Source organism: Peromyscus eremicus, chromosome 12 (assembly GCF_949786415.1).
Source record: "Peromyscus eremicus chromosome 12, PerEre_H2_v1, whole genome shotgun sequence".
In the NCBI taxonomy this organism is placed as follows: domain Eukaryota; kingdom Metazoa; phylum Chordata; class Mammalia; order Rodentia; family Cricetidae; genus Peromyscus; species Peromyscus eremicus.
In genome coordinates, this window is record NC_081428.1 from 75,947,607 (window position 1) to 75,970,805 (window position 23,199).

General features: G+C 39.1%; 1 protein-coding gene and 1 pseudogene across 1 annotated transcript in view; one reads left to right on the plus strand and one right to left on the minus strand.

Annotated features, from left to right (window-relative positions):
* Prkdc (protein kinase, DNA-activated, catalytic subunit) overlaps nt 1–23,199 on the plus strand; it is a 221,554-nt gene that overhangs the window by 869 nt on the left and 197,486 nt on the right. Inside the window, exons 2-12 of the mRNA XM_059277873.1 lie at nt 2,350–2,426; nt 2,522–2,614; nt 4,463–4,537; nt 5,192–5,300; nt 5,773–5,885; nt 5,984–6,083; nt 9,193–9,248; nt 9,330–9,360; nt 10,526–10,683; nt 18,763–18,909; nt 20,148–20,312. Coding sequence (XP_059133856.1) covers nt 2,350–2,426; nt 2,522–2,614; nt 4,463–4,537; nt 5,192–5,300; nt 5,773–5,885; nt 5,984–6,083; nt 9,193–9,248; nt 9,330–9,360; nt 10,526–10,683; nt 18,763–18,909; nt 20,148–20,312 — 1,124 coding nt within the window. The remainder of the gene's footprint in view (nt 1–2,349; nt 2,427–2,521; nt 2,615–4,462; nt 4,538–5,191; nt 5,301–5,772; nt 5,886–5,983; nt 6,084–9,192; nt 9,249–9,329; nt 9,361–10,525; nt 10,684–18,762; nt 18,910–20,147; nt 20,313–23,199) is intronic.
* LOC131922832 (short transmembrane mitochondrial protein 1-like) lies at nt 21,208–21,372 on the minus strand (annotated as a pseudogene).

Sequence of the window (23,199 nt, forward strand, 5' to 3'; positions counted from 1 at the left end):
ATTATAGATGTGAGGTACCTCGCTTGCCTTGCTCTTTTTAAGTTTTAGCAATGCCCTGCATGACAACTTAATTTTCTTGGTAGAAATGCCTTTTTTTCAGCATTTTCGTTTCAGTTATTTTCTTTTGAGCTAGTCCGGGCTGGCATCCAGCTGTGGTCTTCCTACCTTATTGACCTCTCCCCTGTTCTCCTAGTGCTAGGATTACAGACGTGGGCTATATGGCCAGATAGTCTCCCCCTGTCCCCCTCTCCACCACGCTGGTGTGTGGGTGGGTGTGGGTGTGGGTGTGGGTGTGGGTGTCTGTCTATCTGTCTGACTCCAGATGTGCAGGTGGCTGTTGATGCTAGCTGAGGGCATTGGATGCCCTTAGAGCTGGAGTTACACGTGGTTACACCAGACATAGGTGTTGGGAACTGAACTCTGGTCCTCTGGAAGAGTAGGAAGTGCTCTCTTATTGGTCCAGGTTCTATGTTTAAACTTGTGGGCTGGCAGCTCAGTGATGGAACACTTACCTGATAAGCATGAGGCCATAGGTTCAGTCTCTGGTACTACCATAAACAAATAAAACAAAATTGATTGTGTTGTGGGTAAAAACTGTGTTTCCTTCTTAAACACAGATCGGCAAACCTTTTTATTTCATTGTGTACCAGTGTAAGGAAGTGGATGTGGTGTTGTGGGTCTTTAGTCCTAGGCAGAGACAGGCAGATCTCTGAGTTCCAGGCCAGCTAGCGCTACGTAGTGAGACCCTGTTTTTGTTTTTGTTTTTTTAACAAAAAAGTAAACAAAACTTTGAATAAAACACTGTATAGTAACTGTGTTGTCAAGGACCTAGTAATAATAGAGAAAATAGAATGTAAAAACATTAACATTTAATTGCTTTCTGTTTTCAGGACTTCAAGGTTAGAATTCATTTTTGTAGTGACCTCTTTGTTCTCAAGGCAGTTCCAACCTTACTGTGATAAACATTATATTGAAAGATTATAGGCTGTGAATTTCTTTTTGCTACAATAACCACTGCAAGCCTTTCGTGGTTCCTGGTTTTGATTTTTGAGACAATGTCTACACAACCCAGGCTCCTTTTTAACTCTACATCTGTATTTGCATCCCATGTACTGGGATTACAAGGCTTGGGCTACTGTGCTCCGAAGCTTACTGATGTTAAATAACAGAACTCACCTTAAATACTACGATTAGAAGCTGGATGGGTCTCACCAAGCTAAATACAAGGTATTCAGGCAGACTTCCTTTCTGAAAGGTCTAGGAGACAACCCATTTTTCATTAATTTAGATTATAGGACTAACGACCCTATTTCTTTGCTGGTGATTTTTGCTGTTAGGGTGTGTCCACTTCCCTTGACTTGTAGCCCCATCTTTAAAGCAGCAAGCAGCATACTGTACCCCATCTTATGAGGTACCTGAACCTCTCCTGATGCAGGAGAGGTTCTCTATATTGTGCTATATTGTGCGCTACTGTGTTCTCTCTGACTTGGTTTTTCTTTTTTGGTTTTTCGAGACAGGGTTTCTCTGTGTAGCTTTTAGCTTTGCGCCTTTCCTGGGACTCACTTGGTAGCCCAGGCTGGCCTCGAACTCACAGAGATCCGCCTGGCTCTGCCTCCCTAGTGCTGGGATTAAAGGCGTGCGCCACCACCGCCCAGCTTGACTTGGTTTTTCAAGACAGGGTTTCTCTGTGTAACAGTCGTGGCTGTTCTGGAACTTGCTTTGTAGACCATGCTGGCCTCGAACTAACTGAGATCTGCCTGCCTCTGCCTCCCAAAGTCCTGGGATTAAAGGCCTGCCCCACCACCACCCAACTCTCTGACGTTTTCTTCTTCCTCTCCTTTTGTTTTTTATGTAGATAGAGTCTTTACTCAAGCTGGCCTGACTTGCTCTGTTAAGGCCTTATATGATTACACTGAATCCACCAGATGGAGTATTGTATCAGCATTTTTTATTTATTTTTTATTTAATTTTATTTTACAATACAATTCAGTTCTACATATCAGCCACGGATTCCCTTGTTCTCCCCCCCCCCCCCCCTTGTATCAACATTTTTAGGTCACTAATTAGCACCCTCATTCCTTGTAACCTGTATTACCTTGTAAAGTTGATTTCCAGAAGTTAGACATCACAGATAAGAATGTAAGCATCTTGAGGAGGAGAGAAAGTTTTGTTTACTTCATCTTTGTGGAATAACATCTGGAATGTTCTGTTTTCATTGTTTCAAAATTATAGCCTCATTTAGCTTTTTATTACTTGCAAGAGTACCTTGAAAACCAGGCAATGCTTTCAGGGGTCTTTTATAAAATGCTTCTTGGCAGTTTTAATTAATTTCTCTCCCCCGCCCCCCAGCACTGCAGGTTTCCTTAGTATTTTCCAGAGAGTTTGGTTTGCTCGTGTTTGTCCGGAAGTCACTTAGCATTGATGAAGTGAGTGCAAAACTTTCATTTCATTTTGTTTCTTCTATCTTCTTCTTTGTTGGAGTGGCTTATTCTTACCCATGTTTTTTATTTATTTCTTATAGTTTCGTGATTGTAGAGAAGAAGCCCTAAAATTTTTGTGTGTTTTCTTAGAGAAAATTGACCAGAAGGTCATGCATTATTCTCTTGATATCAAGGTAAGGAAAAGGAAAAATCAAAGCTCATACATGCCAGCCCCAATTTTAACTTGTGGTTTAAAGAACTTAGGCTCTTATTTATTTATGCTTTTTTATTGGTGTTTACTCATTTCAGCTTGATTGTGTTAGGAAGTTTAAGTCATAGTAGTTAATATCTATAAAATGTGTCTTCAATATATAGATTGTTTTATTTACTTCTACCAAAACTTTTTGGATATTTTTCTTTTCCTGTTTGGCACTGAGGATAGAACCCGGTGTCTTGAGCATGCCAGGCAAGCCCTCTACTGTTGAATTTCTTTTCTGGCCCTTTCTTTGAGTTCCTTTGGCCACTTTAAAATTTTTTTAACACTGTATGTTTTTTATTTATTTTATGTATATGAATGTTTTGCCTATCTGTATATTATGTGTACCGTGAATGTGCACGTACCCTCAGAGGCCAAAAGAGGGTATTGGATCCCTTGGAACTGGAGTTACAGATGGTTGTGAATCTCCATGTGAGTGCTGGAAACCAGACCTGAGTCCTCTGTGAAAGCAGCAGTGCTCTTAACTGCTGAGCCATCATCTCTCCAGCCCCCTTTGCACATGTTTTTATGCTTTTTTGTTCTCTCTTGCTTTCTTTCATATCAGTGTGTTGTCTGAGCTACTCATACTCCTGTGCTCAGGTGATTCCTCCACCTTAGCCTGTGAGTAGCTGGACCTATAGCTTGTTTCATGATGTATAACAACAAATAGGAAATGTATGTAGAAACAAATGATGCACTTTTGTTTTTTAATTTTTTCAAATTTTTACTGAGGCATCATATATTTGTGTTTTTAACATAGCAACCATAGTGTATTGATGTTGTAGAATATTAAGGTGTGTTGCTTTTGTTCATGCTCTAGAACATTTGTTTAAGGATGCAAAAATGTGTTACATTTGTTTGATTAAATAAAATTTACCTGCAGTCAGGAGGCTGAGTCCGCAGGTAGCTGACAGGAAGTGGTAGGGAGGAGCCAGGGGGAGAAGGGCTTTTTAAGTGGGGGCTGGTTGAAGGGTTTTTGGGAGCAAGGAAAGGAGGTGTGAGACTTGGTATTCAGCCTCTCTGAGGCACAGAATTCCATATCAACCTTTGAATGTTGAGTTATTTAGAGGGACAGAAATTTAGATATGTTCCCTTAGTAGCTTTGAAAGAGTTGGTGCCTCAGGGAACAGAATCACCACAGGCTGGGCATTTGCAGCCCAACCACAGTTGCTGATTAAAACAGCTATGGCTTAAAAGGCAGCAGCACCAGTTATTAAGAAAGACAACACGGGCTGGAGAGATGGCTCAGAGGTTAAGAACACTGCTTTTTTTTCCAGAGGTCCTGAGTTCAATACCCAGCAACCACATGATGGCTCACAACCATCCGTAATGAGATCTGGTGCCCTCTCTGGCCTGCAGAGATACGTGCAGACGTAATAAATAAATCTTTAAAAAAAAAAAAAAAAAAAGACAACACATTGAGTTGGAGATTTCAGTAACTTTTATTTTTACTTATTTATTTAGTTTTGGTTTTTCAAGACATGGTTTGTCTGTGTAGCACTGGCTGTTCCGGAACTCACTATGTAGACCAGGCTGGCCTCAAACTCTCGAGTGCTGGGGTTTAAAGACATGCACCACAACTGCTGAGCCTAGTTTTCAGTAATTTTTAATCTGTACATTTATATATTCTATTATGCTTTTAATGGTTAATTTATAAATTTTATTATGTTACACATTGACATTACCCCTCATAGATAGAGTTTTACCTATTATTAAGTCTTTGTTCTTAAGTTATATTGGTGATTTTTGTCTCCTTTTGAATGATATATTTCCTTTTAAATCCTAGAATACTTGTACCAGTGTTTATACAAAAGATAGAACTGCTAAGTGTAAAATTTCAGCCCTGGACCTTCTGATTAAGGTAATTTTATATTTCTAAGTAATATGTTTTTATGTTAAGTATATAACATGAAACTGGAAATTTGAGTTTTGTTTAGGGGAGGATTGAGTTGTGATTATATAAACGACATGTAGATTCTGTAGCCACCATCTGGTAGCACAATGATGTTTTGTTCTCATATTTACCAGAGTAATAAGAGAAGAATTTGAAGCTGTAAGGGAAGTAAAGAGAAAATTAGCTAAGGATTTACCGCTTTTCCATTTGTCACCTTTCCTGCCTTTGGTCAGATCTCATGCTATTAGGTGTGCCCAAAGAGCACCTCCTTGTTTCTTGTGGGTTGTTCTTGAATCCTTAGCAGAGAACACTTTCACTTTTAGTCTGTCTCCTTTGCGTTTCTGGTTTACAATTACTTTGGACTTGATTGCCTCTGAAGTAGGAGTTCTAACCATGTTATTCTTCTCTGGGGAAGTTAAAACTAAGTTTAGACTGTCTTTCCCTTGTGTTCTCCTGCTGGTCACTCAAGCCCCAGGTTCCCAGATTTCAGAGTAGGTGTCATTCCGGAGAGACCAGAACAAATCAGCTGGAGGCCAGGATTCCGAACCGAAGCTTTGTTGAAGTAGAGGATGTCTTTTGTTAATTTTTCTCTTTAGAAAATGCTAATTTGTGTTCTTTTAGTTACTTAAGATACTGAGAAGTTCTAGACTCATGGACGAATTTAAGATTGGAGAATTATTTAACAAATTCTACGGAGAACTTGCATTAAAAACAAAAATATCTGATACAGGTGAGATGTTATTTTCAAATATTTTAGCAAATTAATATTAACTAACCATTAATTTTCTCTATGAAGGTCTTTTGCTAAAAGAATAACATAATGGAAGCAAACAAAGGGATTCCTTAAAATAGAAAACACATCAAGTATATTTTAGCTTATGGAAAGAGTTAGATAAAACTTGGGAAAGAATTTACTATAAAATTACTTTAAAAAATTTTTAAATTTTTTTTGTATGTGCAGGTGCATGTTTGAAGGTGCAGAGTACAGTTGAGGGAAGTCAGTTCTTTCCTTTACCATGTGGGTTCAGGGACTCGAACTCAGGGGTCAGGCTTGGCAGCAAGTGCCCTTACTTACTGAGCTATCTGGCTAGCCCTCAAATCATTTTGAATTGAACATCTTATTTTCTTATTCATATATTTATGTTACTTTTACTTATTTAAATGTTGTTTTAGGGTTTCATTTGTCTGAATTTATTTTTCAGTTTTAGAAAAAGTCTATGAGCTCCTGGGAGTATTAGGTGAAGTTCATCCTAGTGAAATGATAAATCATTCAGAAAACCTGTTCCGGGCTTTTCTGGGAGAACTTAAGACCCAGGTATAATGTGCCTTATGACAGTATACCTCCATAGTCTTGGTTGTTTTATTTATTTATTTATTTCATTTTGTAATGTCTTCCTAAAAAATTCCTTTTAGATGACATCAACAGTAAGAGAACCTAAGTTTCCTGTTCTAGCTGGCTGTCTAAAAGGGCTGTCTTCGCTTCTGTGCAACTTCACCAAGTCCATGGAAGAAGGTATTGCCAGACTTGTTGGCTTTTCTTTCTAGGAGTAAGACCTTGTCTCAAAAATAAGGACAAATTCTGATTTATGTTATAACCTAGATAGTAATGATATCCTAAGTGAAATAACCAGTCAAATAACAAAACACAGTACATAACTCCACTTAATGAGATATGTAGAGTAGGAAAGTGCAGGACAGAAAGCAGGAGTTTCCAGGGGCTGAGGAGGAGCAGCGGTTGGTTTTCAGTGAGTGCAGCCTCTCTATTGTGGGGGATGAAAATGTTTTAGGTAAAAAATGTGATGTTACACAACAGAGTGAAAATATTTAATGCTACTACATTGTATCTTTACACATTTTTAAGATGATGAATATTATGCAAATTTTTACCACATTAAAGATAGATATGAGGAGGTTTGTATAGAAGGTTGTCCACCTGAGACAGGAGGGTGTGTGTGAGAGGAGATAGTAAGAGGAAGCTGCAAGGCCAGGGTCAGACCTCCCTCAGTTCCCTGGATAGTGGCTGTCCAGACCCCTCTACACTGGGAAGTACCTGTTGCTTTTATGACTGCAGGTGGTGTTTATAGTTACTTTGTTTTTCTTGTTCTTAAAACCTATTTACTATAGTTGTTTTTGTTTCCTTTTTAATTTTTTTCACATTGGCTTATAAAGAAATAGTTTTTTTTTTTTTTTTTTTTTTTTGGTTTTTTTTTGGTTTTTCGAGACAGGGTTTCTCTGTGTAACTTTGCGCCTTTCCTGGAACTCACTTTGGAGACCAGGCTGGCCTCGAACTCAGAGATCCGCCTGGCTCTGCCTCCCGAGTGCTGGGATTAAAGGCGTGTGCCACCACCGCCCGGCAAGAAATAGATTTTTATGTGAATTTCCACACATTTTATGTTGGTTGATTCTTCCCCTTCTCCCACTGTGCACTCTCCTCCTCGTCCTTCTTCTTCTGTAAATAACTTACTTATTTTTATTTTATGTTTATTGATGTTTTGACTGTATATATGTCCGTGTGAGGGTGTCAGGTCTCCTGGAACTGGAGTTACAATTTTGAGGCATGATGTGGGTGCTGAGAATTGAACCCTGGTCCTCTGGAAATGCTGTCAGTGTTCTTAACCACTGAGCCACCCCCTTCACTCCCCTGTGCACTCTTATTCCCAGTATTCCAGTTACTTTTATCTAAATGGCCTTTATTTTAGGTAATAGCCTCCTTCAATCCCAGTTCAGATGGTTCAGATGCTATTATTGTCTCTCTCTCTGCCCGCCCTCCCTCCCTCCCTCCCTCCCTCTCTCCCTTCTTTCTTTCATTTTTTCTTTCTTTCTTTTTGATTTGTTTATTTTTTAAGACAGGGTTTCTTTGTGTAGTCTTGGCTGTTCTAGAACTAGCTCTGTAGACCAGGCTGGCCTAGAACTCAAAGATCTACCCGCCTCTGCCTCCTGAGTGATAGGATTAAAGGCATGTGCCACCACTGCCGTTTGTAATTTTTTTCTTGAATGTAAAGTCAAACTTTCTTGGTTTTGTATTCCCAAGTTGGCATTTAAAAAGTCTTTTAGGACATATGCTAAGAAATGTGATGTTATCTGTATCACTATAAGGCCTCTCTGACATTATTCTCCCTCAAGCTCTTATCATGTCTGTCTCCTAATAGGTAAGTCCCTGCTATCAAAGCCAATAGTTTTCTGAGGTATAAAAGTCACTGCTAGAAGGACAAAGAAACCAGTCAGGAATAAATCATGTCTTTTGTACAGCTGCGATAAATAATGTGATAGGTAACATAGGTAATTGTGGTGTCAGCCTGCCTAGAGAAAATCCTTACATTGTGGTTATATACATATTCTGCATTCTTCTTTAGTAATAAAATTATGAATGTCCAAGGTAATGTTTTATTCACATTTGTAATTCCCATCATTTGCCAGGTGTCTTAGTATTTAATTGCTGTGAGGAGACCATGGTAACTCTTATAGAAGACAGCATTTAGTTGGTGGCTTGGTTACAGTTTTAGAGGGTTAGTTTATGATTATCATGGCAAGAAGCCAGGCATAGAGTTTGAGCAGTAGCTAAGGTCTTTATATCATGATTCCCAGGCAGTAGGCAAGAAGAGAACAGAAAGAGACACACCTGGCCTGGCATGGGTTTTTGAAACCTCAAAGCCCACTCCCAGTGACACACATCCTCCAACAAGGCCACACCTCCTAATCTTTCCCAAATAGTTCCACTAACTGAGGACCAAGCATTCAAACATATGAGCACATGGGGCCACTCTCATTCAAACCACCACAGCAGATATTGTGTATAAAATAAATGCCTGAAAGCACTGGGGGAAAGGGAAGTGTATTTGGCCTTGAATGAATCACTTCTTTTAATCTTCCAGTCTTCAAAGAAGCCATAATCTGCCTCTTTTGTAGATGAGAAAGCTGAAGCTCTATAGAAGAAACTAATGAGGCAATTCCACATAATTTATCTGATAGTCAAAAGAGGTTGATTTTGGGTAAACTTACAGCAAGCAAAGGGGTCGGTTAAGGGATCCAGGAGAGATGAGGCGCAGTCCAACGAGGTTCTCTGGAGAACTCTGACTTGGTCTGTCGTCCAGCATCCAGCATCCAGGATCACAAGGTAGCCAAGAGAGTTCAAGCACATACAAATCTCTGGTCTTAAGGGGTCCCCGCCTTGGCCACGCCGCGGGTGGGGGCAGCTACCTAGCTGTTACCTGCTGCCTACTAGGGGCGGTGCTTCAGACGACTCCTATATAAGCTCTGAGAGATTATATAACATGGATGATGGTTTAGATCCTGAGCTCACACATCTGTAGCCCAGGCTGGCCTTGAACTCACAGAGATGTGCCTGGCTCTCCCTCTGAGTGCTGGGATTAAAGGTGTGCACCACCTCCGCCCAGCTCACACATTTGCTATTCTAGATTTTCTTTCGGCTTTCCCCAGAAGCTATAACAACGTGCAACTAGCTCAGTCAAATGATGTCGAGAAGTTACTCTGAAATCATAGATTGGTGTAGCTACTGGAAATATCAATCTGTCTTAAGAAAAGCTGCCACTTGCAAGTTTTTGATAAAGAATATAAAAGTGTTACAATGTTTTAACAGTCTTCTTTTATTGTTATTCCCTCAGATCCCCAGACTTCAAGGGAGATCTTTGGTTTTGCTTTAAAAGCAATCCGTCCCCAGGTAGTATTAATATTACTCTAAGTCTTTCACAGTTGGGACTTGTAATTTTCAAACAATGATTTTTTTTTTTTTCTGCAATAGATCGAGATGAAGCGATATGCTGTGCCCTTGGGTAAGATTCTTTGTTTAAGAAAGTAACAGTTAAATTACTTAAGTTAGAATCTTGAGTAAGGTTTTGTTTAAGCTAGAATGAAGGCAAATACAAAAGCATCTGTGATGTTTCATATGTAACTATTTATGATGAAGCTTTAAGACTTTATTAATTTAAGAGACTAAGCAATAAACTCTTAACTAGAATCACATTCATGCTACATGATTTAAACATAGATACATATGTATATGTATATATATTATAGATACATGTATACATACATATATATTTGTTAGGGGCTGGCAAGATAAGGTACTTGACTCCAAGCTTGATGAACTGAGTTCTATCCCCAGGACTCATGTAGTGACAGAGTAGTGCTGACTCCTGCAATTGTCCTTCTTAATTGTACAGGTGCACACACACAAATGCAAAAATAAATTTTTAAAAAGAATATGTTTTTAATGTTAGTGTAATTAGAGTCAATGATCAAAAATGTTTTAAATACATATAGAAAAGAATTTTGAATATTAAAAAAATATATATATTAGACTATTATTCTGGAGATTCAAGCTATTTGATTACTTTGTTATTGTTGTTGAGACGTGGTTTCATGTTGCCTGGGGTGATCTTTAACCTCACTATACAGCTGACAACTTCCACTTTCCTAGTGCTGAGATTACAGGCATACGTACCATGCCTTGTTTATGCTATGCTAGCTACCAATCCCAGGGCCTTATGTATGCTAAGCAAGCACTCTATCAACTGAGCTGCATCCTCAGCCCATAAGCTGCTTGATTTTGCTTTGAACTAATGAATCCAGATCCTGTTTCTGACTCTTGTTTGGTGCCAGGTCATGGGCCTAAGTTGCTGTAGAGATTCAGAACTTTAGACAACACTGTGAGATCACCAGATTATTGTAGGGTAATCTACTGTATCTTTTTTGTTTATGTTTTGAGGCAGGGTCTCTCTACGTAGGACTGCCTATCCTAGAACTTACTATGTAGACTAAGCTGGCCTCAGACTCACAGAGATCCACCTGTCTCTTGGTACTTAAAGGTGTGCACCACTATGCCTGTCTATACAAAATCTTCTTGAGCATGGTTTTAGCACATACAGGAAGCTTTCTTAACTCTCCTTTCTGGCTTTTGTTGACCTATTTTAAATGGAATGGTTTTTCAATTTGCAGCTGGACTACGATTACTTACCCTACATGCATCTCAATTTACTACCTGCCTTCTGGACAACTATATCACTTTATTTGAAGTACTGTCAAAGTGGTGCAGCCATACAAATGTGGAATTAAAAAAAGCTGCACATTCAGCCCTGGAATCTTTCCTGAAACAGGTACTTCAGATTCAACTTTCATTAAAGCTTCCACAAAAGAACTAAATTCTAATCTTGTGCATATGCGTTTGAAAATAATAATAAGGTGATCCATTAGTTCCTATAGCATTTACAGCAGAAAGCTTGCTGTTGATCTGCTAGCAGTGCTAGCTAGACCCACAAAAGAGCTTGGATGATCTCAGACTTGATCAAAACTCCGTAGGGCATCTTGACTAGGTGCTGAGGGAGCAGGTACATTGGCTCTGATGGGAAATACTGAGAGGTATAACAAAAATTTTGCTTGGAGCACTGTTAAAAATGGATAAGTAGGGTTGGGCATAGTGGCATATGACTTTAATCCCAGTACTCAGGAGGCAGAGGCAGGTGGATCTCTGAGTTTGAGGCCAGCCTGGTCTACATAGAAAGTTCCAGGACAGCCAGGGCTACATAAACTGTTAAAAAAAAAAAAAAAAAGGTAAGTAGTAGTTAACTTCACAAGCTTGTCCTTTAAAACCTGTGTGAAATGAAATGCAAATAATGTTGGCTTGAGATTCACACTCTGATATGGGGGCGGGGAGGGGGGAAGAGTACTGTTATCCTTTAGGTCTAGCTAAGCTCAGGGAACGTCTGTGCCTTATATTCCAGTCCATCCCTCCCAACTTTTTCTTTTAAGATTTAGGTTTTTTTTTTGTTGTTGTTTATTTGGTGTTTTGAGACAAGGTCTCTATATAGCCCTGGCTGTCCTGGAACTCACTCTGTAGACCAGGCTGGCCTCGAATTCAGAGATCCACCTGCCTCTGCCTCCCAAGTGCTGGGATTAAAGACGTGTACTACCACAGCTGGCCCTATTTATTATGTGTCTGAGTCTTTTGCCAGCATGTATGTATGTGTAACTCATGTGTGCCAGGTGCCCACTGAGGTCAGAATAATGTATTGGATCCCCTGGAACTGGAGTTACAGGTGATTGATTATAAGCTACCACTTTGTGGGCCCTGGGAACCAAACCCAGCTCCTTTTTGAAGGCAACATGTATTCTTAACTACTTAATCTCTCTAGCACCTTCTTTTTTCTTTTTAAAAAGAAATTTAATTTAAAAAATTATTTTGAGTGTTTCATGCATTATTTCTTTATTTACATCACTTCCAATTTGCTCCCTTCCTCTACCATGTCTTCCCCATTCCTTCTCAAGACCTGTTCTTTAATTATTTTTGTTATCCACATATACATGTGTGTGTTTGAGTAAGTGTATAACACTTTAGAGCCTATTCAGTGTTGTGTGCACATATATGTGCTTAGGGCTGACGACTTGGGATTGGATAACCTAACAGGGAACTCATCCCTGAAGAAAATTAATTTTGTTTCTCAGAAGGCATTGATTTTTTTTGTACAGAGTTAAAGCCTTGTGAAATTTCACCCTGTCCATTTTGGCATGTCAGCTGGTGTTGTCATCTTCAGATCTTAGGCAGTCATATTGCTGCAGTGTCAATTGTACAGTTTCCTGTCATACACAGAAGACACTGTCTCCCAGCAGGTGTCCTGGTCCTCTGCCTCTTACAATCTTCATGCTCCATCTTTCATGATGTTCCTGAACCTTAGGTGAAGGAGCTGTGCTGGAAAAGTGTCGCTAGAGGCTGACTCCCCATGGTCAGTTGTTCTCTGCATTTTGACCAGTTTTAGCTTTCTGTGATGATCTTCATCTGCTGTAGAAAGACATTCTTAGATAGAGGTTAGCAGGTGGAGAGAGCTACCTGTGGGTGAAGGATTAATATTTAGAATGCAGTTAGAAGTTATACTGGGTTAGGAAAGTTGCAGTAGTAGCTTCTCTAGGGTCTGTGACCTCACCATTACTGGTAGTGGGCTGGTGTACAGGACCAGGCATACATTCCCTCCTGAGCAGGAAGGCCTTAAGTCTAATTAGATAGTTGGTGTTTATCCCCACATATAAGTTCCAGTATTGCACCCTTAGGTATATCTTGCCGTTCTGGTATTGTTTTGGTTCCTGGCATTGCAGCTGGGTAGGACTGTTGATTGCTTTTCTCCCTTTTGGAAGCTTGCGTAGCTCCTTCTCATACTATGAGAGCTGGTCCTAAGGAAGGAGGCTTCCAGATTAGATCCAGCTTTATTCCTCCAAATCCTGTGTCTGAAGAATGCAGTGTCTTCAGCAGTAGGGGCTTTACCTTCATTTTCTGAGAGGGAACAAAGGGCATCAGCAACAGCCTATAATTGCTTTTGGGTCTCTTGACTCCTCTGACCAATATCTAGAAACAAGGGTTCCCATGCCTAGCACTGGGATTTCTGTTAGTTTATGGCTTTTGGGGGGGCATTGTCAGCCTAAGTGGAAAACTTCATTTAAATTGTGTGTGTGTATAATATTTAATTTTAAGTAAACATAAAATGTTTCCCTGTGGCTTTTCCAATATCTGTAGTGTCATTTATCCTTCTTCCTCTATATTGCCCTCCGTTCTTCTCGTTATACCCCCCCCCATTTTTCCCATTTCACCCTTCACAGCATTTGTGTTCTATTATCTCCTCTGTAGAGCCCCATACCTCATCCCTAGTCCCTCTTTACTGCCTTGGTATCTGTGGTTATAGATATAGATACTGTGGTATCCAGGTTATATACTCACATTTAAAGATTCTGAACTAAAACCCACAAATAAGAGAAAACATGAAGCATTTGTCTTTCTGGTTTTTGCTTTTTTATTAGTGTAATATTTTCTGGTTTTATCTGTTGTGCCCAAAGTCCTGATCACCTAAAGATCACCAAGAGACCGACAGAATCCAAAACAAAAACAAAGAATCTTTAATGAGTTAATTTGGGCCCCTCTGTCCAACTGACAGAGCAGCAGAGCAGGAGAGAGAGCAGCACTAGGGGAGGGTTTTTATAGTGGCTAGACAAGAGGGTGGGGTTTGGGGAATTCCAAGACTGCCTAGTTACAGACCTGGGATTGGCTCAAACCCGGAGTACTTGGGCTGAGCTGATTGGGTCTCTTGGTCTAGGGAATTATAACATTGTATCTAGATATGTTTGTCCACTTCTGATTGGCTCTCCCTGGTTGGGTGAGGTGTTCTTGGCTCTTTATAGGCCCCTCCCTATGGGAGGGAGACGGAGGTGTTTATAGCTTCTGATTGGCCCTTCCTTATGGGGTGGGGTGTTAGCTAGTGCAAAAGGTCAGAGGCAGTCCTTGCCTCTGCTTGGGCCTTTTCCTGTGGGGTGAAGAGTTCATGGCTCTTTCTAGCTAGGGCAAAAGGTCAGAGTCAGTCAGGAGGTCAGTAGTGGAGGTACTTCCTGCTCAGGCCTCTTTGCTATGCCTGCAATTCTGCTGAGGCTTGGGTCTCTCACTATCCATTTTACTACAGATTTCGTGTTTCTTTACAATTGAATAGAATGATATTATGTATATGAGCTACATTATCATTCTCCATTGATCAGTTGACATTTAGATTGTTTCCATTCTCTAGCTACTGTGACTGGATTGACAGCTAACATGGCTGAACAAGTATCTGAGGAGTAGGGTGCCAAGGCCTTTGGGTCTGTGTTAACATTTCTCTTGAGTGAAAGGTCGAAGTCAAATCTCTGGTCACATTACAGTGATATGTTAAGCTTTGTAGGCCAATATCAGACTTTTCCAAGTGGTTGCACCATTTTATCTTGCCAGAAATAATGCACAGGAGTCCTAATTCCCCTCTGTGTTCAGCCAGACATGGTTATATTATTTTATTGTGGTTTTAATTTGGCAGCTTAACTTGTCACTAGCCATACTTAAACCTGGTTTTGTCAAGTATTTGTTCCCATATTTTATACATATTAAAACTTCATTGTATGTCTTTGTTTATTAGGGTTTCTTGTCGTTTGTTTTGTGTTGAGATAAGCTCTATGTTTCCCTAGCTGTCCTGAACACACTGTGTGGACTATGTCAAAGGCACAGAGATCCATCCTTCATCTGTCTCCTTAGTACTGGGATTAAAGGTGTATGCCGCCATACCTAGCTTTTGTTTATGAGTTTTAAGAGTTTTCTGTTATGCCCAGATCACAGGGACCTTCAAAAGACCACCATGGAGACCGAATCCCACATGTAAAAGCAAAGAGCCTTTTATTTCAAGCTCTGGAGCTTGGTCTCTCTGTCTGTTGTGACACAGTGGTGAGAGCAGAGAGTCCTGAGCTCAGGTGGGGAAGAGTTTTTGTCATAGCAGAAGTTGGGGTGAGGGGGTTTCCAGGGTCCAGGACCCTGATTGGCTGACAATTGTCTAGGGGTATCTGTAAAACAAAAAAATAGGTGTGTGCTAGACTCAAGGACATCTGACCACCTTATCTAATGGTTGGAATGTTTGGGAGGTCAGGTACTTCCTCGCCCCTAAGTGGATCCCTAGGTAGTATCAGCTTAAGGCTTTTCCTGGATCTAGGTGTTGCCTGTCAGTAAGCCTGTCACAGAAGCGGTGTCTAGTCTAGGCCCCTAAGCCTTTCATGGCATCTGTATGGTCAAGCTATTTTGGGGCCCCTCCACATTTTCAACACCTAGATAAAAACTTCTTTCCTCTGTTACTTGCTTTTTTATTGTTTTAACAGCACATCTCTGAGTAGAAGTTTTTTTTGAAGATGGATGTCCAATTTAGCAATTTTAAACTGCCTTCTTTTTGTTTTCTGTTTTTTGCTTGCTTGCTTTCTTTCTTTCTTTCTTTCTTTCTTTCTTTCTTTCTTTCTTTCTTTCTTTCTTTCTTTATGGTTTTTTGAGACTGAGTTTCTATGTGTATTTTTGGTACCTGTCCGGGATCTCATTCTGTAGACCACGCTGGCCTCGAACTCACAGAGATCTGCCTGCTGGGATTAAAGGCTTACGCCACCACTGCCCGGCTGCTTTTTGTTTTTTTGTTTTGTTTGTTTTGTTTTGTTAAAAAGATTTGTTTATTTATTATGTATACAGCATATATGACTGCAGGTCAGCAGAGGGCACCAGATCTCATTACGGATGGTTGTGAGCCACCATGTGGTTGCTGGGAATTGAACTCAGGACCTCTAGAAGAGCAGTCAGTGCTCTTAACCTCTGAGTCATCTCTCCAGCCGCTTTTTGTTTTTTGAGACAGGGATTTCTCTGTGTATTCCTGGCTGTCCTGGAACTCACTTTATAGACCAGGCTGGCTTTGAATGCAGAGATCCCCTGCCTCTGTCATCTAAGTGCTAGGATTAAAGGTGTGTAACACCACCACCTGGCTCTGCCTTCTCCTTTTGATGCCCTATGATTTTCTTCTGTAGGATATTTTACAGTGTATAATTTTTGCACTTATATTTGAGTCTGTAATCCAGTTTGATTAATTTGTACATGGGATAAAGTAAGAGTGATAATGCTTAATCCACTCTCATTTGTTGGTTCCGGCACCACTTGAAAACATTATTTTTTTTTTTTTCTTTTTTTTCCCCTGTCCTTTTAACCTTTGTCAAATATTACTTGACTTACGTTTGTGATTCTTTCTGGACTCTAATTTGCTCCATGAGTCTTTCATTTCTTAAAGCTAGGTAATCGATGTCTGCCAGCTTTTCTTCTTTTCCATTATTATTTTAGCTATGATATGTAAAATTTATGTAATTTTAAATAAAAGTATTATCCTATGGGAAAGAAATTTTTCTTTTTTTCACTCAGTTCATATAAAGTTCTTATAAGAAAACATTGCAGGTTAGTTACATGTAAGTTTAAATATGTATATGTATATATGAGAACTGTGTGTGTGTGTGTTTGTGTATATGTGTGTACACAAAGAAGGCTAGGTGTTGTGGTTCATGCTTGTCATCCAAGCCCAGGGAAGAGGATTGTTGGAGGCCAGTCAGCCTGAGCTACCCAAAACAAAACAAACAACCAGCCTACCAACAAAAATACAGGGAAGACTGTTCAAATCTGATATCCTACAACCAAGACAATAATCATTTCACATTTTGGTGACCATTTTCTTTTTCTCTCTTCCCTTTTCCCCCCTGATATCTTTACATAAAGAAATATTATTTGTAATTTTTGTAGCTTCAAGGTTTTTCCACAACATTGGATGTTTGGAGGCTTACATGACTAATTTTTTTTTTTTCGGGTTGAATTGGTTGTTATCCCCCCCCATTTTCTTTTATTTATTTATTTATTTATTTATTTATTTATTTATTTATTTATTTATTTATTTTTCTATTAGCAGCTTGATATAGTATAAATTCTTATCCTAATGGTGAAGTGTTTGATTGAGGCTTGCCCAGTAATTGAGTAAAACCAAAATTTTTTATAAGCCACAGTCATCCTAGGGTCCCCCCTGCTAGGTAGCCTCCCTGTTTCTGTGGGTTGCAGTCTGATTGTTCTTTGCTTTATATCTAGAATCCACTTATGAGTGAGTACATACCATGTTTGTTCTTCTGGGTTTGGGTTTCCTTACTCAGGATGATATTTTCTAGTTCCATCCATTTGCCTGCAAATTTCATGCTGTCATTGTTTTTCTCTGCTGAGTAGTACTCCATTGTATATAATATGTACTACATTTTCTTAATCCATTCTTCAGTTGACGGGCATCTAGGTTGTTTCCAGGTTATGGCTATCCTGAATAATGCTGCTATGAACATAGTTGAGCATGTATCTTTGTGGTATGATTAAACATTCCTTGGGTATATGCCCAAGAGTGGTATGGCTGGGTCTTGAAGTAGATCGATTCCCAATTTTCTAAGAAACCGCCATACTGATTTCCACAGTGGTTGTATAAGTTTGCACTCCCACCAACAGTGGAGGAGTGTTCCCTTTGTTCCGCATCCTCTCCAACATTGACTGACATGACTAATTTTTAATAGTAGCATAATGTGTCATTATGAACCATAATGTTATAAATTGTCCTTTATCTTGTGGGATAATTATTTTTAATTTCTTTGCTGTTGTGAGTAGGAAATAATTGGATAAAAGTACATGAAAAGGACAGAATCCAATGCTAAATTCATGTGAATGTAAGTGATTAAATATTTTATGATAAGGTAAAAATCTTTTCAGTAATTAAGATGATATTATCTAATTCTTTTTTGATTGTTATTGTTTTGTTTTTGCGGTAAGCTTTTTCTTCTTTAGCCCAGGATTATCTGAAACTCAGTGTATAATCTAGGCCTTGAACTCTCTGCAGTCCCACCGGGTCAACCTCCCAAGTGCTAGGATGACAGTGTGAGCCACTATGGCTGGCTTAGTGATTTACTTGGGAAACATGTTCATGACATGCTTTGTGGAAGAGAAGTTTTTCAAGCAGTCTGTATGATAATTCCATATCAGATATAATGGCTCTGGGAACCTTTAGGGAGCATATTGGTAAGTTAGTAATGGAAGTAGTGGATTTTCCCAATCTGCCTTTGGTAATTACCTAGATTGTTTCTCTACCATGGCTTCTGCTTCACTTCCTGCCTCCAGGTTACTGTTCCATTTGAGTTTCTGCCCTGACTTCCCTCAGTGATGAACTGTGATGTGAAAGTGTAAGCTGAAATAAACCCTTTCTTCCCTAAATTGTTTTTGGTCATGATGTTTATCACAGTAGTAGAAGCCCTGACTAAGACAACAGTGTCTTAGTCTCAAGTAGCTTTCTCTTTCTGCACTTAGTGTCCCTTGTAGCTGGTTCTTAAAAATACCTGAAATGCAGTTAATGGCTTAGTGGGTAAAGACACTTGCTACTAAGCCTGATGATTTCTTCAGTTCAATAACTGGGACCCACGTGGTAGGACTTCCATAGTTTGTCTTCCTACCTACACACACACACACACACACAAACACACACACACACACACACACACACACTGTAGTATGTGTACTCACAAACAAGTAAGTAAATGTAGCTAAGAAAAAATTTAAATGTGAAATGCCTTTTTCTGATCATCTCCTCCTTTCCCTTGGTCTCTTTTAATCATTTTTCTTCGGAAAAATACACCACATGTAATGTAGCCTTAGTTAAGAAACTGTCTTTTCTGAACTGATATTAATTAAGAACACTGAAGCAGAGGGTTCTGAGTAAAAGCAATAAATGTAACTATAATAGTATATTAAGAGTCATATTTGTTTAAGTCCTTTGGCTATTAAATGATTCTAAAGAACAAATGTCATAAAATTACAGATTTCATTTACTGTGGCAGAAGATGCAGAGTTGCACAGGAGTCAGCTGCAGTACTTTATGGAACAGTTTTATGGAATCATCAGAAATGCAGATTCAAACAACAAGGAGTTATCCATTGCTATTCGTGGATATGGACTATTTGCGGGAGTATGATTCATTAGTTTACTGTATTTTATGTTTTTGGTTTTATTTAATTATTTACAGGAGTAGAACACTTCATTTTTAATAGCATGTTGTGCTTGTGTTGGTATTATTTGTACTTGTTCTACTAACAGTTCAATTTTCTGTTTACTCAGAGCCCCATAGCTCAATGACAAGATGAGTTATTAGTCTGTTTTCTACAAGAAAAAAACCAAGACCAAGAAAAGTCAGCTAACTTGTCAAAAGCTACCCTGAATTGATAGAAAAAAGACATAAATCTTATCTAGGGTTGGTACATGCCCATAATCCCAGTGCAGGAAACAGGCAGGAGAATTAAGAGTTTGTGGCTAACCTGGATACATAAAGCTCTAAGTCAGCCGAGGCCATCTAAACACACTTAGGAGATGGTTAACAAACAAGAAGTACAAACACTGCCAAACAAACCAGCAAAACCCCACATAAATTCAGATCTGACTGCTAGAAACATTGTATTTTTCATTTTGTACTCTGCAGCCCCCTGTTAATACAGTAAAACTATAGTTATTTTCACTTAAAGTTTTAGACAGATGCTCTTAGGACAGAATGATGTATTTAAAGACTAGCTGGATTCCTACCTATAATCCAGGCTTTAGGAAGCTAAGACAGGGGAATTGCTACAGATTGAGGATAGCCTGGGTTACATACTAAATTCAAAGCTATGGTAGGCCTTATCCACCACCCCCCACCACCTCAAAGAAGATACTATGAATAACTCCAGTTATTTCTTAGTGGATTTTTTTTGATAATTTGCTTTTAAGAAAAGTAGTTTCCTGTCTCTTTTCTTAACAGTTTTATCCATCAGCATCTTCCTTCTTATTCTCATTTCCCTTCTTACCCCTCTCCATTCTCTGTCTTTTATTCCTCATCTCCATTTGTTTGTGTTTGCAGCTCTAACTAATCCAGAGACAAAATAAGCAGTATATGAGAAGTCTCCTGCTGGAGTGACAAGCTTTACAGGGCCCGTGCATAGCAAGACCTGCCTTTTAAACAGAGCCTAGAGCAAGGTCAACAATGTGTAGAAGTAATTGTTTAGGATGTGAATATACGTTATTTTATGAAAAGCATAAGATACTGTATTTCATGTACAGTAAGATAAACAAGTAAACAGCTTGCTAATATTCAGCATTTTATAATCATGTATCTTAACGTGACATTTTAAGTGCCTCTGTTTTGACGCTAAGATTTCTGTTTTGCCTTTTTTAAAGCCTTGCAAGGTAATAAATGCAAAAGATGTCGACTTCATGTATGTTGAGCTCATTCAGCGCTGTAAGCAGATGTTCCTCACCCAGACAGAAGCTACCGAGGATCATGTTTACCAGATGCCAAGTTTCCTCCAGTCTATTGCAAGTGTTCTGCTTTACCTTGACACAGTAAGTGAAATGGTTACACTGAGCATGGTTGTAATTACTTAATTTCATCTCCACAAGTAATCTTTGTTATTTTATCTAGAAAAGCACACGATTTCTTTGTTAAATTATCGACTGTGGAACTCCTTGATAACAATATAAAATAAATGGATAATTGACCAGAAACTTGCTTGGAGATGCTAATTTTAATTTTTTGAAACAACAAACTTTAGCAACAAATATTTAAGAAGCACCTATTGTAACTGCTAGCTCTTGAAACTGTAGCCAGACATTTTCCTGTGTCCTACAGCCGTTTGGTCCCAAATAAACACACAGAGGCTTGTATTAATTATAAGCTTTTTGGTCTATGGCTCAGGCTTATTGCTAACTCGCTCTTTTATCTTAAATTAACCTATTTCTATTAATCTGTGTATTGCCACATGGCTGTGGCATTACTGATCTGTTGGCATGTTGCTCCTTGGGCAGGCTGGCATCTTCCCTGGCTCCGCCTTTCTTCTTCCTGTATCTCTCCTTGGATCTCCCACCTGGCTATAACCTGTCTTGCCATAGGCCAAAGCTGCTGCTTTATTAACCAATGGTAGCAACACATATTCACAGCATACAGAAAAACCATCCCACAGCATGAAAGCAACAGCACTGTTTATATCTGATCAGCTATCCAAAACTTATTAGTGGAAATCTCAAAGGACAGGTAAGCAACTACTAATCAAAGTTGTGTTTGCAGGCTAACACCATAGTTACCATCTTAGAACCTTCCAGGCAGCTGGAAGAAAGGTATAGGAAGAAGTGAGGCTGCTGGAAGTGTCAAGGATTACTCTTACTCTGGCCCCATATTGGCTCTAACACTGCAAAACTGTCATACAAAAGCTTGGGTGAGGCTGTAAAGGAGGCAGGCCTCTCAGGAATTGTAACTGGTGGATTTAGAATGTAGCACTAGTGGACACCAGGAACTAGGGAGTGTCCTGGCTTTCAAATTGTTTAGTAGGTTTGGCATGTCATAATTCTGAGCCAAGTACATTCCAACTATGTTTCACAAAGTAAATCCAAGCAGGAACTGTAGCATGACCTGGATCAGGGAGGCAAAGAGGGGGTGACAGACACTTGACGTTCTCTGCTGTTCTCTGGGCCTTCTCCTACAGAAGGACAGGACAGAACAAGGAATTTTGAGTCCTATGTTGGTTTATTTAGTGTAGGTTCCTCTGTGATCCCTACAACATTTTATTTAGCATTTGTGTCAAGAGATTTTTGTTGTTGCTATCTAAAGCAGGATTACTAAAACGGTTTTCCACTCATGAATCCTTTTTATGAGGGAAATTTTGCTGCAATCCTGGGTATATTGAATAGTTCTAAAAATCAAACACTTTCTGATAATAAAGCGTAACTAAATTTATCCTAAAACAATTCTTTGGTTTCTATTTAATTTTATCATTTATTAAAGATGAAAACAAATTTACATACTAATGAGGTGGATTGCTTGTTTATTTTTACATAAACATTTACATCCTGGTTGACTATTTGTTGCTATAGGGTGTACAGTACCTTCAGTATTATTCAGAGTTGATAAATGATTCTACAACCACCAATGCTGAGAATGTTTCTTGGCATAATTGTGTAGCCTAAAATAGCAGAAGTATGTTTAGGGCCATTTCAGACCTGGAAATTTTGTCCTAATCCCAAGCCACAATTCATTTAATGATTTTTTTTTCTTAGTGGACCTTAAGTCAGAAACTTGTGAAGTTTTATATTTTTTTTTAAAGATTTTATTTATTTTTATTTCTTAGACATACAAGTCTTTTGCCTACATATATGAACATGCACTATGTGTCTGACTGGTGTCCAGGGAGGCCAGAAGAATATACCAGGTTCCCGAAACCAGAATGACAGTTATGAGCTACTGTGTGGGCTTTGGGGACCAAACACTCTGTAAGAGCAGCAAGTACTTCCAACTGCTGAGATGTGTCTCCAGCTTCAGACAGCAGCTTTTAAAGTCAAGCATTCTAACACAATATCATTTAAAGATACAGTAATTTACTGCTTACATGTTGAAGAATGATAGAAAAATGTAAAAAAAAATTGTAGCTAACCATTGTTTTTCTTTAAGAGGAAAACAAAAACATGTCAAATAAAAAGACTTTAGTTCATAACACAGTTTTGAATTTGAACTAAGTGTTTCAGGCCATGCATATTGGCACTTCAAGGCATGATGCCGAGTGTGTGTTCAGAACCTAGGGTGTGGTTAAAGTCATGTATTATAACATAGGCAAGCACCTCTAGAAACACCTTGGATTCTTCATTTCTTAATTTTGTTAAAAAATTTATTTTGTGTATGGATGTTTCACTGCATGTGTGTCTGAACACCATATGCATGCCTTGTGTATTCAAAGGCCAGACGGGGGCGTTAGATCCCCTGGACCTGGAGTTACAGACAGTTGTGAGCTGCCATGTGGGTGCTGGGAGTGGATCTCCCTCTGGAAGGGCACCAGTGCTCTTAAACTTGTGAGACCTCTCTCCAGGCCCATACCCCATGTTTTATATATGTTTCCTTTTTTTTAAATTAACTTTTAATCTTGATATTTGGAAATGTTTTACTATTCTAATATATCTTGTGATATATCAGATTCTGATATATCCCCATAGTTGATTGAATGATCCCATATTGGATTATAACACACAGTTTCAGAAGCTGGAGTCATGTGTATTCTGTGGATCTGAACCCAGGTCCTCATGCACTTTATTGACTGAGCCATTTTCCCACCTCTGTATGTTAGGCACCCTGTAATAGAGTTATGGACAATGATAATTTAAAAAAAACAAAAAACAGCCGGGCGGTGGTGGCGCATGCCTTTAATCCCAGCACTCGGGAGGCAGAGCCAGGCGGATCTCTGTGAGT